This window comes from Lontra canadensis, unplaced genomic scaffold (genome assembly GCF_010015895.1).
Source record: "Lontra canadensis isolate GAN:19392208 unplaced genomic scaffold, GSC_riverotter_1.0 scaffold31, whole genome shotgun sequence".
Classification (NCBI taxonomy): Eukaryota; Metazoa; Chordata; class Mammalia; order Carnivora; family Mustelidae; genus Lontra; species Lontra canadensis.
The window spans coordinates 4812880-4828241 of record NW_022631025.1 but is presented as its reverse complement, the minus strand read 5'-3'; the positions used below and the strand labels follow the sequence as shown (position 1 = coordinate 4828241).

Here is a 15362-nt window from a genome sequence, read left to right as displayed (position 1 = left end):
CCAATCCCAACTTGTTTCATTTACTCTTCTCCTACCCCATTAACCCCCCATGTTGCATCTCCTCTCCCTCATATCAGGGAGATCATATGATAGTTGTCTTTCTCTGATTGACTTATTTCGCTAAGCATGATACCCTCTAGTTACCCTCTAGTTCCATCCACGTTGTTGCAAATGGAGATTTTATCTGTTTTTTAATGTGACGTTTTCTAATACATTTTTGAACCACAAGTAAATTATGTAAATTTTTCTTTCTTCAGTCACTAAGTAAAAATTTGAGAAGATATATTATCTACTTTGAGATCTTATTTAATTATCCAGCTAATTCTGACTTCTAAAAACTTAGAAAACATCTTTCTTTTGTGTTTGTTAGCCTTCTCTTTAACACTATTGAAGTAAAAATTTCAGTCACATAGTTGAAAGTTTTTTTGGTACTAATAATGGTATAATTATATCTCATCTTAGCTAATTTCTCTAATTGCATATTCTAAACATAGACTCTAAATTGATAAACTTCTTCGCATTGATGTATCCTATTGAACCAAGAGTATTGAAACTTGGTAGCTTATCTGATGGTGAAGACAGATAATACAGCCGAAAATGTTATAGGATCTTAAAATGTATATTCAGGAAAATTTTACTCTTTGGAGTGGAAATGAAGAAAGAGAAAATTTATTCATGTGGTTAAAGAGAAAGGAACCTGTACTCTTTAATCTCTTAATTATACAGCAAAAATATTCATATTGCTTTTGCAAAATATATGAAAACATAAAACAGATTATCCTTCATTCTTGTATATTATTTTATTTGCTTTATCTATGCATCCATGCCAGACTACCAGAAGGTGGATTTAAAATTGTTCCCTCCTTCCTTGAATAGCCTTTTTCTGATGGGGTCAAAGACCATAGCAACTTTATGGGGAAATTCCCTGATCTTAGTAGAAACTACCTATATCAGTTCTGTATTCATAGTATCTTGGTATAATTCATTCATTCATCTGTCTGTTGGTCCTTCTTTTCTCATGTACAAGTTAGAATTGCCACTGCTGTTTAGTCATTAGAACAGCTCAGAATGATGTTAACATTACCTTTACTACTTGGGCATTGTAAGGAAATTTAAAAAAAAAAAATCCAAAGGAAGTTTAGGACAAATTTTATGGAAAAAATTTGGGGTAGAGAGAGTAGGACACGAGTTGAGACATGGTAACTTAATGGAAGGAAGTTTAGTTGATCCAGGATTTGTTGTGTAAGATTCTAATTCTCTCCATGCTACTAACAAATTTTGTGACTTTGGGCAAATTATTTAGTCTTTATGGGTCTCAGTTTTATCATTGTTTAATCTGAGATATTAAATTCAATGCTCTCCAGCTCCTCTCCCTTCCAGCTCCTAAGTGTATACATCTGCTTGTATGAGGCACACAACACACAACCCCGAACAAAAAAGACCTGATTATTCAAATGAGTTTGAAAATTATCTGCATATAAAAGAATTGTTTACTTGTGGGAACTATTTTACCATACTTTGTTTCTATCATTTAAAGTTCTTCAGGAGAGAATACCATGGGTACCACCTGAATGCATTGAAAATCCTAAAAATCTAAATTTGGCAACAGACAAATGGAGTTTTGGTACCACTTTGTGGGAAATCTGCAGTGGAGGAGATAAACCTCTGAGTGCTTTGGATTCTCAAAGAGTAAGTTTTTATTGACTGTGACGTTGGAATTACTCTGTGATCCTTGATTTTCATTCACATGACTAGGTATCTTTCTAGCCTGTCATTAAAGAATAAGCTTGATATCACATTCTACAATTTATTCTTATCTGGTTCTTTAATTATAGAAGCTACAGTTTTACGAAGATAGGCACCAGCTTCCTGCACCAAAGTGGACAGAATTAGCAAATCTTATTAATAATTGTATGGATTATGAACCAGATTTCAGACCTTCTTTCAGAGCCATCATACGAGATCTTAATAGTTTGTTTACTCCAGGTACGTATTGATGGAATAGTGTTACTGAAATTCCAGCTATCTTTCTATCTTTATTGTATTTAACAAATCTTTACTAATTTTGTAATCTCTTGCAGGAAGTTCCTTGTCTTTTTTCTTTAAGTTTTTATTTTAATTTCAGTTAACATACAGTGTTCTCTTAGTTTCAGGTGTACAGTATAGTGTCTTTTAGATCTTCTTAGTTTCTTATGTTCGTATGACTTTTCCTATTTTATACATATTCTACTCCTCTTGGTTAAACAGTCTCTCCATTTTTAATGGAGAGTTCTTCTTCAAAAACCCTGTTTTAGTTTACCAGTTAATGAATACTGCACTCCCAAAGTCTGTTTGGCTTATTTGACTTTTTAAAATCAATTTTTAAACTGCTCATATATTTTATAATTGAGTGGTTTTCTAAACATGAAGTAGGTTTGTTTTTGTTTATCCAGTCCTGTAAAATACATAGCTGAATGTACATTATAAACATTATACATTATAAAATTTAAATATAAAATTTATATGTCTGACCCATAGGTATTTCCTATTCTAATACTACTTGCCATTTTCATCAAAAAAGTCAAAATAATATTATAAATACCAAAACTGCCTATGTTGGAAATTATTTATCCTTTGCAAAAGTCTTTTTTAAAAGCCTGTTAGGTTATGGGTAATAAAAAAAGACTGTCATTAATATAGCTTAAACTATTAGAGTTGTCCTCTGTCAATTTGTATGTAGTATTTCTGACTCATTCTGATTATTTTGGTTAGCTTGAATATATATCATTTTAACTCAAAAAATGTAATTTGCCAGCTTATGGTAGCAATATACTTTATTTCTCCAGATTATGAACTATTAACAGAAAATGATATGTTACCAAATATGAGAATAGGTGCCCTAGGGTTTTCTGGTGCTTTTGAAGACCGAGACCCTACACAGTTTGAAGAGAGACACTTGAAATTTCTACAGCAACTTGGCAAGGTAAGATGTCAGAAGCTTTTTAAATAGCATATAATCCTAGAACATTTTGTTTAGAAAATAAAGGCTTTAGGGACACCTGGGTGGCTCAATCGGTTAAGTATTCAACTCTTGATCTCAGCTCAGATCTTGATCTCAGGGTCAGTAGTTTAAGTCCTGCACTGGGGCCCAGCATGGAGCCTACTTTAAAAAAAGAAAGGAAAGGAAAGGAAAGAAAAAGTCTTTAGAGATTCTCTAAGATTCACTTTACACAAAATTTAGGGAGTGTTTATAAGAAAAAAAGGTTTAGTCATCAGTTTGGAGAAAAGCTGTGTTAAATAAATAGCTCTTTTTACTGACAAACCTTTTGGAATCTTTAACATGTAATGTGCGTTGAACATCTGTAAATGGATGATAATTAGGCAGTATTTCTCCTATTGATTTGATTATGGGACTCTTTCATGGTAGAGGTGCTTTAGTTACACAATAAAGAAAGGGATCATTAAACTTTTCTACCAGTATCCTCTTTTAGTCATCTCAGGGTGAAATAATTACCCTCATTGTCCAGAGTCTAGATGTTGACTGGACTGTGTTTGTTAACAAGACAGAGTCTCTATCTGCTAAAATTCACACAGTCATGCCTAGCCTATGTATTTTAAGTAAGACCAGGAAAAGCTTAGTTCTTAACAAGTCCAGTTAAAGTGGTAAGCTTTCTTTTTTCTCCTAAACTTGTTAGTGTAGACTTCTGTATCTTGTTGTGGCTTACAAACTGGAAAGAGAAAATCCAGGCATTTTGGGTCTATTAGTTATCTATTTCTATGTAACAAATTACCCTAAAACTTAACAGCCAAAACCAAACATTTCTTGTCACCTAGTTTAGGAATTAGAAATTTGGGAGCAATTTAGCTGGGTGGTTTTGGCTCAGGGTCTCTTGCAAGACTGCAGTCAAATTGTCTTCCAGGCTTTGCCATCTCATCTGAAGACTTGACTTGGGGAAGATTTACTTCCACTCACATGGCTATTGATAGGCCTCCAAATATCTGCTTCCCGTCTTACTTACGGGGCCTTTCTGCAGGGCTGCCGCACAGCATGGCAGCTAAGAGCAGACACCTCAGGTGGGAGCCATGGTTTTTTTATAATCTAATCTCAGGAGTAATCTCACCACTTTTGCCATGTTCTGTTCATTATAAATGAGGCGATAAATTCAGCCCACAGTTAAGGGGAAGGGATTATAAAGGAGCATGAGTGTCAAAGTTAGAGAACGTTGGAAGGTATCTTAGAGGCTGCCGACCACATTGTGCATCTTGGCCATAAGGCTATTGAGAGCATCACTTTCTTATTAGTATACAGTGTGTCCAAAACTTATTAAACCTTTTTGTCTTTTGCTCCCTGACCTTCCACCCCCAAAATTTATCTATTGATATCTTAGAAAGTGATCTTTAGAACAGTTTGGGAAGTGATCCTTTCAGCTTAAGAATAGTATCTTCATTTCACAATGAGAAAAATTAAGGTCCAAAGAGGTTAAGTAACTTGTCTGTGATCAAATAGCTAGAAAGTAGCAGATGTGAGATCAGATCCTTCCTCTGTTCCTACTCCTGTGCTATCTCTGCTATCTCACTTATGTATTTGTTTTTGTTTGTGTGGGTACACTTCAGTTGCATTATCTTCTGTTACCTTGGCGCAAGTCATAGTATATGAAGAGATAAAGAAAATAATTATTTTATTTCCATCAGGAGCTACATTGCAAAATTGTTTATGGAAAAGGCAGAAATTAGTGTAACGTGACTTATTCATGGGTTTATTGTTGAATAAATCTTGATTTATTGTTAATTATATGCAGATATTTTCATGACCAGAAACACTCGTCATTAGACTAGTAACCATAGTCACTAGTCATCACAAAATCATGAAAACTTTAAAATTATTTTCTGTTATTATGAACAAGCCATTTAACTTCTGTCATCCTTAGATCCAGCCTTACTGTATATTATATATTCTAGAGATCTTTTTTGGTAGACTCTACAGGAAGTTCTAGAAAATAAAATTCAACTTACCTGAAGTAAAGGGAACAATCTAAAGTGAAATTTCATTATCTTCAGTTGATTTTTTAATAAGCATCTTAATTCTTATACTTTTATATTTTCCCAGATATTAATATGAACATGAATATATGAACATTTGTTTGATTAAAACCATTTTCTAGGGGGGGAAAAAAAGGACATTTCAAATTCCAAGATCCAAAGTGGATTCCTTCACTTCAGGAGTCAGACTTTTTAAACCAGTGGATGAACATTTAAAGGGCAGTCTAGAAATAAGACATCTTTGGGAGGATCTGAATTACTTCTAGATTTTTGGGTTTTTCCCCTGAAATAATGTGGCTTTTATATACAAATGCTGAGTTCTTATAAAATGTGAGGTGCTCTGCTGGTCATGGTGGATATGGGATATAGTAATTGTCTTAGTAGAGTTTACAGAGGAGGTGGATCGCAGCTAACAATTAGAGAACAGTGTGATAAGTACATACTGTATTTAAATTTCATACTGATCACAATTTCTAAAATTTTCATAATATGTGAATTGGTAGAAATGTCAATACTGTAATTTCATGTATATTTATGAACTATTCAAATATTGAGATATCGCATAATTTTCTAATTACAGGTTGCTTTTTCATGTAAAATTCTACTAACATAGGCCTTATTTTGGTTATTTTAAGAATTTTTTAAAAAGAGGGTGCAACACTGTAGTGTTATTCAGTAATCAGTAATCTGGATAATTAAAATTATCCAGAAAGTATTCCTAAGTTAAACAGTTACACAATAAATTGTAGTCTACTTATTTATACAAGAATATTATTAAATTATTTTCAGGAGTATCAGAGGCATTATTAGGGTATGCTTCTTTTTTTAAGAGAATTCCTTATTCTTCATAATTACCCCTTTATTTATTCTTTATTAAATGTTAATGTGCTTTCTCATAGACTGGGGTGGTATCTCATTGTGGTTTTGAGTTGTATTTCCCTGATGCCTAGTGATATTGAGCATTCTTTGAAACATAATTCTAAAAGTGAATATACTATATTTACAACATTCTGTATTACTGCAGCTTTGAGTTATTTCCTTTTGCTTTTCAACATTTTTAGTTTTTTACATAGTTCTTTGGATTTAACATTATTTTAAAAATAATGTAAATCAAGGAGACTTTCAAGATGGCATTTTTTTTTAAAAAGATTTTATTTATTTATTTGACAGAGAGAGAGAGCACAAGCAGAGCAGCAGAGGGAAAGGGAGAAGCAGGTTTCCCACTGAGCAAGGAGCCCAATACGGGCCTCGATCCCAGGAGCCTGGGATCATGACCTGAGCCGAAGACAGTCACTTAACCAGCTAAACCACCCAGGCGCCCCAAAGGATGGCATTTTCAAAATGTATTTCTCACTAGTTTAGTTTGTAGGAAATGAAAGGAAAATAGTATGGTCTTTAGTTAGTGGTAGCTATTTTTATATGGGTGTTTCCTAGCTGCATTTAATATTGTAATATTAATTTCATCTTCACTTCACTTCATCTTCACTTATTTGAAAAAATTGATATGTTCATAGACTGTCTAGCTATTTGTATTGCCTTATTGAATCTAAATCCAAAATGCCATCCCTACAAAAGTGCTTGTGTGTCACCTTTTCATATTATAAAAACACAGCTATTGGTATACTGTGTCTCTTTATTCTTTTCAATTAGCAGCAGGGCAAAAATATTCAAAGGAGGGATTTGTACTTAAAATTATTTCTGTATTTTTTAAAAAAAGACAACAGAAATAACGATTTATTTTAATTTAATACTCATAAAGGGACCTAAGAAAATATTGCAAAACCTTTCTTCTGCTACTTGAATTCTAAAATGAGTAATTTTGTGATCTTACCTTATACTTGTGCCCTCGTATACTTATATTCTTTACTCTTCACCTCAGTTAAAATGTAAATTTTTAAAAAATCCTCTTTATTCCCTATTCCTCCATGGTCCAGATCTGGGACACACAGATCTGGACCTTGCTGCTACTGCATTTCAAACATCAGACTATTAGGCATCATTTTTAGTCCCATGTGAATATTGTTATTATTCCCTCCTCATCATTGGCCAGCATCTTGGTTGATGCTCCACATTCCTTGAGTACTTTTGGTACACACTGTTTTCATCTTCACCTTGCCTCTGCCATTATTTTGGGCACCAATTCAATACCCTTTTTAAATTCCTCAACCTTTCTACCTCAGATCTGTGTCTCTGCTGAATGAGTGCACTTTGAATTCTGTAATCCCTTATAGTAATTTTCTTACGGAATATCAGACCCTGATATCTCCCTTTCTGAGTATAACTTTGTATCTTTAGTTTCTCCCCAACACATAAATCCTTCTTTGATATCTCTGTTATTGCCAGTGTCTTTGACCCTTTCTTCTTCCTGAAGCCTGTTAGCTACCGTCTTTTCTACACTAGGTAAACCTCCTGGTAGTCCATTTAAACTCTGCTTCTACTTGTATTCATAGTTCTGTCACCTTCCCTCCCTTGATGATCTGTTTTACTTTTCCTGTTGTTTCCTTGTATAGGAGCAATAAAATTCTCAATTACTTTTTTCCATTCCAGTGTTCATCTCTCAAACACTGTGAGAACAAGTCAGATATAAATGTTTATTGTCTCCGTCACAAATTGATTTCCAGCATTGGCTGGTACTTAGGACTCTTTTATTGGTAGTTCTTTTATTCTCCCTGATTTGATTTCTCCTGTGGTGCCCATTTCAAACATTTTCATTCCCTTCTGGTTTCCTGTCCTTAATCTATTTCTTCACTCTCAGTGTTTGCTTTTATCTTCTTCCAAAAGAAAATAGAGGCATTCCAAATTAAAACGGTGAGATTGATTTCTGACTATCAGTGTGACAAAGATTTAGAAAAATTACAGTGTTTAGTGTTGTCAGGAATATGATAAAATTGACTTTTTTCCACTGCTATTAGAACTTAAATCAGTGTCCCTTTTAAGAGAAATTCTGCTGCGGCAGGTATCAGGGGCCTTTGAAATGTCCATATTCTTTGAACTGCTAATTCTGCTTATAAGAAGAGTATCCTTATTAGAGATGTACACAGGTATTTATGAATATCATTGAAATGATATGAATCTATTTTTAAAACTTCTCTTAACTATATATATTTCTATTTTCAATTTAAAAAATCAATACATTCATAATATACAGTAATTAAAAATCACATTTTCAAGAAATATACAGTGGCATTGGAAAATAAATTTTATGAGCATATTGTTAAGTAGGGGGAAAGAATATAAAACTCTGTTATTTCCAACCTGTGTTTTTTAAAAATGTATTTTAGAATAATTTCTTAGTAAGGCAATATGAAATAGGTATTTATTATCCTCCATTTTAAGGTGGGGGTAGCTGGTATTACAGAGAGAAGTGACTTGCCCAAGGTCCCAAAGAGAATAAGTGGTAGACAAGATTCTAGCCCCAGTCATCAGACTCCAGAGTCCCAGGTCTTATCCACTTTACTGTGTGGTCTTTGTAATAAGAGACTTAACTTTGAGACTAATATATGGTCTTGTTGGTTTTTTTTTTTTTTTAAGATTTTTATTTATTTATTTGACAGAGAAAGCACACAAGCAAGGGGAGCTGCAACCAGAGGGAGAGGGGAAAGCAGGCTCCCTGCTGAGCAGCGAACCTGATGCGGGGCTTGATCCCAGGACCCCTGGGTCATGACCTGAGCCAGAGGCAGATGCTTATCTGACTGAGCCACCCAAGCGCCCCTAGTTTTTGTTTTTGACTTTTACATATATAACTGGAAATACAGTCACTTAGCATCTTGTAGCTCAAGGACTACATTGTTTTATTGTAGAAAAGCAGTAATGCCATAATATACTAATTGGATTAATGCAAAAAACTAATACTTAATTTTAAATGTTATGTATCAACCTAACAATTCTATCTAGACAGTAAGTCTTAAATAAAAAGAGAGTTGATTTTGTTAAGGATTGACCTTTAAAAATTTTTGGAAACATCCTGATAGGCTAAAAATATCTTCTTCTTCTTCTTTTTTTTTTTTTTTAAGATTTTGTTTATTTATTGAGAGAAGGAGTGGGGAGGGCCTAGAGGGAGAGTGAAAGGGAGAAGTGGATCCATCACAGGACCCTGAGATTGTGACCTGAGCCGAAGGCAGACGCTTAACTCACTGAGCTGCCCGGGCGCCCTAAAATTTCTTCTTTCCTTGAGCAAATAAATCAACCTTGTACTAGTTTGCGCAGGTTGCCATAACAAAATACCATCGCTGGAGGCTTGAACAACAATTTCTTGCAGTTCTGGAGGCTGAAAGCCTAAGATTAGAGTGCTGGCAGAGTTTAGTTTCTAGTGAGGACTCTCTTCTTGGCTTCCATATGACTACCTTCTTGGCTGTGTCTTCACATGGCAGAGAGATCTGGTGTCTTTCCTCTTTTTATAAAGGCACCAGCCTCACCTTTATGATCTCATTTAACATCATGTCTTCACTGGCCCTGTCTTCAAATACAGTCACTTTGAGGGTTAAAGTTTTCTCACAGGAATTTGGGGGGAACACAGACATTCAGTCCATAATAGACCCTTCCTCATTCCGTCCAGCTCATTGTCAGTGATATCAAAGGGTATATTGTGAAGCAGCAAAGATCTTCATGGGAGTTAGTGATAGAGATTTAGGAATTCCCTGACATGTCTCTTGGCTTATCTTTTTTTTTTTTTTAAAGACTTTTTTAAAAATTTATTTATTTGTCAGAGAGAGATAGCACAAGCAGGCAGAGGCAGAGATAGAGGCAGGATCCCCACTGAGCAAGGAGCCCAATGTGGGACTCCATCCCAGGACCCTGGGATCATGACCTGAGTCGAAGGCAGTGGCTTAACCTACTGAGCCACCCAGGCATCCCATCTCTTGGCTTATCTTAATAATTCATGTTCATGATTTGTTTAAATGCCTTTTTTGAAGTTGTTTATATTTCAGCCTGTAATTTCTTTGGAAGAAATTAAATTTATAGATTTACTGCCTACTTGTTGAAATATTATTTCCTTTTCTTATCCTAAAAGTTGCCTAATGTAAGCTTAGAAATACATCTGCTAATTCTAGCTACTGTATACTGAATTGTCTATATAATTTGAATTTATTCGTAATTTGTCTAGAAGACTTGAGGTCTCTATCCTACTGTGATGTGTTGTTTAGGGTAATTTTGGCAGCGTGGAGATGTGCCGGTATGACCCCCTGCAGGACAACACTGGGGAGGTGGTGGCTGTAAAGAAGCTCCAGCACAGTACTGAGGAGCACCTGAGAGACTTTGAGAGGGAGATTGAAATCCTGAAATCCCTGCAGCATGACAACATTGTGAAGTACAAGGGAGTGTGCTACAGTGCTGGTATGTTGCCCATTGAAACCTAGTTTGAACTCAAGGTATGTCCTTGGCATCCTGGGTAATGGAAACATAAAACGTCTCAAGATCTGGACTTCTCCTCTGCCAGTGCCCAAGGAGAGAAGTGTTCATGTGACTCTAGATTGTGCCTGGATGTGCTGGGCTAGAACTACAGGAAGTCTTTCACTTCTTGGTTAATCCTTCTTTTCACTGAGGATGGTGGTTACCATGCTTGCTTAAGCTTACCGAGAGACTATCATTTTTAAATAAATTGTCTTTGCCCACATTTTATTTGAAAATATTTTGAAAATTAGATACTTTTTGTTCAGTACAGATAAGGAGAAAGGAAATTTTCTCATCAGCTTACCTGGGTTTGCATAATGGGTTGCACAAGGTTAAACCATAACTATTTTTTAAGCTTCTTTTTAAAACTTTTTGATTGAAAAAGCCTGTGTTATTAACTACTACATCACTTAATTTATGATCAAGTTTTGTCATCTTAGAGTTTATATATATCTTTAAGTCATTTATGTATGTTTGTTTTCTAATATTTTATCAGTGAAGTATGACAGAGTAAAACATTGTGTTTTCATTTGTTTTTTAAAAGGTCGTCGTAATCTAAGATTAATTATGGAATATTTACCATATGGAAGTTTACGAGACTATCTCCAAAAACATAAAGAACGGATAGATCATAAAAAACTTCTGCAGTATACATCTCAGATATGCAAGGTATATAATATCCTGGCTACTTGTTGTAAATAAAAAGAACATGCTGAAGTAATTGTTACAAAATCCTCTAGAGTTTTTCTTAGACGATTAAGGAAGTCTAGATAGATAGATAGAGGAAAGACCCATTTAAATTGTTTACATTTATAAAACTTAGCTGAAATAAATGTTATTTTATCCATAGGGCATGGAGTATCTTGGTACAAAAAGATATATCCACAGGGATCTGGCAACAAGGAATATATTGGTGGAAAACGAAAACAGAGTAAAAATTGGAGATTTTGGGTTAACCAAAGTCTTGCCACAAGACAAAGAATACTACAAAGTGAAAGAACCTGGTGAAAGTCCCATATTCTGGTGAGTATATTTTAGTATAATAAAGTAATATTTTAGAGCACAAACTTTAAACTTTGTTGTTATTAATATTAGTAGTTCATCACTTATATATTTCTAATGATAGCAAAAATTTATCCTGCTTACATTGGGCTAAATGCATTTCATGGATTATCTCATCTAATCTTTATAACTACCCTTGGAGAAGATGTATTATTATCTCTATGTTGAGTGTGAGGAAACTAAAGTACAGACCAGGTAAAATAGCTTGCTCATGGTCCTATGACCAATAAATGGTAAAATTAGGATTCAAACCCAGAGAGTCTGTTTTCAGAATTTGTGCTTTTAAGCTTTCTTAACCATGGTGGTGATTTAGTCTGTCATTAAAGGAATATTTTATAGCAATTTGAAGCTAAAGGTAATTTTTGATCTTCATTTAAAATTATGAGTTGCAAGGAACATACAAACCTAATTTTTTATGTGGTATGCATTGTTGTTTTATTGCTTTGTGCTGTGATGCAAAGTCTTCTTTTTTATGTCTTAGTTCATTTATGGTACATTTTGTTTTACAGGAATGAATTGCTGAAATTATATTTAAATGTTTAAATTTGGGATATATCCCAAATAGGCTTTAATTCTGGTTTATTCATCTGAAATAATACTTTTAAAATTATGTTGTTTAAATCAGGTGATACTGTTAAGGGCTATGTTTTGTTTATTTTAATTAAGTATATTTTATTAACATTTTGGGTTTTTTACTTAAAAGTTAGAATTACTAATATAAACAGTATAACTGTCAATATATAAATATTTGTGTGATTCATCAGTATTATTAGAAACATATAGATTATTCAGTTAACTACTAAGTTCATTGATGATCCATATATGTTGGTTATCTCTTTTTTTTTTTTAAGATTTTATTCGAGTAAGAGAGAGAGGGATCACGAGCAGGGGGGGAAGGGTAGAGGGAGAAACAGACTCCTTGCTGAGCAGGGAGCCCCGTATGGGACTCAATTCCAGGACCCTGGTATCATGACTTGAGCTGAAGGCAGACGTTTAACGACTGAGCCGCCCAGGCGCCCTGGTTAGTTATCTTCATTTATTTTGTATCTGTAAGTTTTACAACTTACCCCAGCTATTATAAATTGTTAGTCTGGAAGAAAATCAGATAAGAAAGCACAAGTGATTTAAAACAAATTATACCCAAACAATGAATCATGGAACACTACATCAAAAATTAATGATGTACTGTATGGTGACTAATATAACACAATAAAAAAATAGAACAAATGGATTATTTACATAGAAGAGTAATATATAATGGCATTGTGGATATTTTAAAGAAAAGCACTTACCTTTTTTTTTTTTAAGTTTTTCTTCCCCAAATCTTTATTATCCTTGAAATTGTAGTACTATTTAATTAACTCTGACATATAGTATACTTTCTTCTGGAAAGGAACCTGTTATTGAACATCAACAACTAAAAAAATGGCCATGAATATACAATAATCATGTTTGAAATACTGTTGTGTCCAAAATTCACTTCCTATAAATCCAGTGGGGTGGAGATGGGGAATAAGTCCATAAAGCAAGGCAGGCAATGAATTTAACTAAATGACATGTACATGGATGTTTATTGTTCTCTAATTTATGTATGTTTGAAATTTTTCATAATAATAAAAACACTTTTAAGGAACAGCTTGGGTGATAATAGCATTACCTCCATCTAATTAATTTTAGGGTATAAGTGAAATATAAAATATAGAATATAAGACTCATCTAAACTTAACTATCTACTTTGGTTAGATACCCAGTGATACATGAATTTCATTCTTTTTTTCCAGAATGCAAAATAAGAGAAGTTAAATGGAATTAAGAAATTCATAGAGTTATGAATTTCATAGAATTAAGAAATCCATAAAGCCTAGTTATATGAATTTCCAGTGATTTAGGCATGCTTAATGAATATACTTTAATAAATACTCTTAAGTACCTACTGTTCCAAACACCATAGAAGGAATTTGGGACCTGAAGGTAGGGTCAATATCTGGAAGAAGGAAAAAACAAAAAACAAAAAAAACTCTGCCCAGATAACTAGGAAGGCCAGACTAAAAAGAAAAGTTTTATGTGGCAGGCATCTTCAACTGCCAGGTCCACTATGCATTATCCCTTCCCTTTAAGAGTTCATAGTTTTGGAAAAAATCAAACGTATGGTCAAATCATTGTAACGTAGTATATAAGTGGAAGAATGAAGAAGATGTTGGGGAAACATAAGAATGCAAATAATTCTGCTGAGGGTTTATATTAATCCGAGAAAAGCACAACTAAGAAATGATATTTCAGGGGTGCCTGGGTGGCTCAGTGGGTTAAGTGGCTGCCTTTGGCTCAGATCATGATCCTGGGGTCCTGGGATGGAGCCCTCCATCAGGCTCCCTGCTCAGCAGGGAGTCTGCTTCTCTCTCTCTCTCTGCCCCTCCTCCAGCTTGTGCTCTCTCTCTTGCTCGCTCACTCTCTGTCTCTAAAAATATATATATATGAAAAATTTTTAAAAAGAAATGAAATTTCAACTATTGATTAATAGTTTACCAGGTAGAGAAGAGGAAAGGCATTCCATGAGGAGGGGGAAAACTTGTTTGTGTAAATAAATAGATAGGAATGGAAGGAGTTTTGTTATAAGAATATTCATTTCTATGAGTCCTTCTGAGATAAGTAGTAAAAAAGTATATAGTGATGTACGATTAAAGTTTGTCTGTTAGCTGGCAATTTCATTAGATCCATTCTTTTTAAATTTTTTTGAAAACAAAGAATTAAACCACTTGATTTTCAAAAGAGAAATCATTAGAGTCATTCCTTTTCTCAGTGTCTGGGATATATACCAAAAGTTTTTTAAAAGTCTGATGTCATGTTTCAATTGAAGTAAGTTATTAAAATTGTGAAATTGTAAAATTAAAATTAAAAAAATAAATTGCAGAGCACATGTACAGAGGCATGTTTATAACAAAGCATATATGCCAGAGTACCTTTCTTTCAAGATTACTTCTTTTCTAATTTCAAATATTTAGTTTCATGCCTAATTTTATAATTAATTTTATATTGTTATAAAAATTTCTCATTACTTAGTTTGTAATAAATAATACAGAATAAAATGTAGCTAAGATTATAATGTATGTAATAAAGTATATGGTAAAAGACCTATTATTCCTTCAGTAAATGTGTTGGGGAGAGGTATGTATCAAACTCTGATATTTGACTTCGGAGAAATATCAAATACAAAGTTAGTATAAAAATCAGAAGTAACATTTTTATTGTGATCAAAATTTTCCTGTGTATTTAATGGAAAAGAAGGCTATCTACTGCTAAAAACTAGTCACGTAGGTGGTTGGCATATAGTTTTATATTTATATTAGGAAGTATTAAATTTTTCATATAATATAATTAAGCTGACTAAATTTTGTGTAAATATTTCAGAATATGAATTGATAAAACAGGTTTTAACTGGGGGTACTGCTGTGGCTCAGTCAGTTAAGCATCTGACTCTTGATCTCAGTTCATTTCAGGTCCTGATCTCAAGGTTGTGAGTTCAAGCCCCATGCTGGGCTCTACACTGGGTATAGAGCCTACTTTTTAAAAAAAAAAATAGGTTTTGGGTCCTGGGTGGCTCAGTCATTAAGTATCTGCCTTTGGTTCAGGTCATGATCTCAGGGTCCTGGGATCGAGCCCCTTATCGGGCTCCCTGCTCAGTGGGAAGCCTGCTTCTCCCTCTCCTACTCCCCCTGCTTGTGTTCCCTCTCTTGCTGTGTCTCTTGCTGTCAAATAAATAAAAAAAAGTCTTTTTTTTAAAATAGGATTTAACTGATTAATTGAATAACAAACACTAAATCTGAAGTGTTGAAAGGGAATGCATATAATTTTTATCCATGGGATTAGCCATCATACCATTTTTAAAAAATATT

At 33.9% G+C, this 15362-nt stretch overlaps 1 protein-coding gene across 2 annotated transcripts in view; it reads left to right on the top strand.

Annotated features, from left to right (window-relative positions):
* Nucleotides 1-15362, top strand: part of JAK2 (Janus kinase 2) — a 131915-nt gene that overhangs the window by 108685 nt on the left and 7868 nt on the right. For both annotated transcript variants that reach the window (XR_004383716.1, XM_032866510.1), the window contains exons 17-22: nucleotides 1538-1689; nucleotides 1836-1986; nucleotides 2826-2962; nucleotides 10164-10353; nucleotides 10955-11079; nucleotides 11261-11433. Coding sequence is in view for 1 of the 2 variants with exons in the window: in XM_032866510.1 (XP_032722401.1) it covers nucleotides 1538-1689; nucleotides 1836-1986; nucleotides 2826-2962; nucleotides 10164-10353; nucleotides 10955-11079; nucleotides 11261-11433 (928 nt within the window). In the remaining variant the exon portion in view is untranslated. The remainder of the gene's footprint in view (nucleotides 1-1537; nucleotides 1690-1835; nucleotides 1987-2825; nucleotides 2963-10163; nucleotides 10354-10954; nucleotides 11080-11260; nucleotides 11434-15362) is intronic.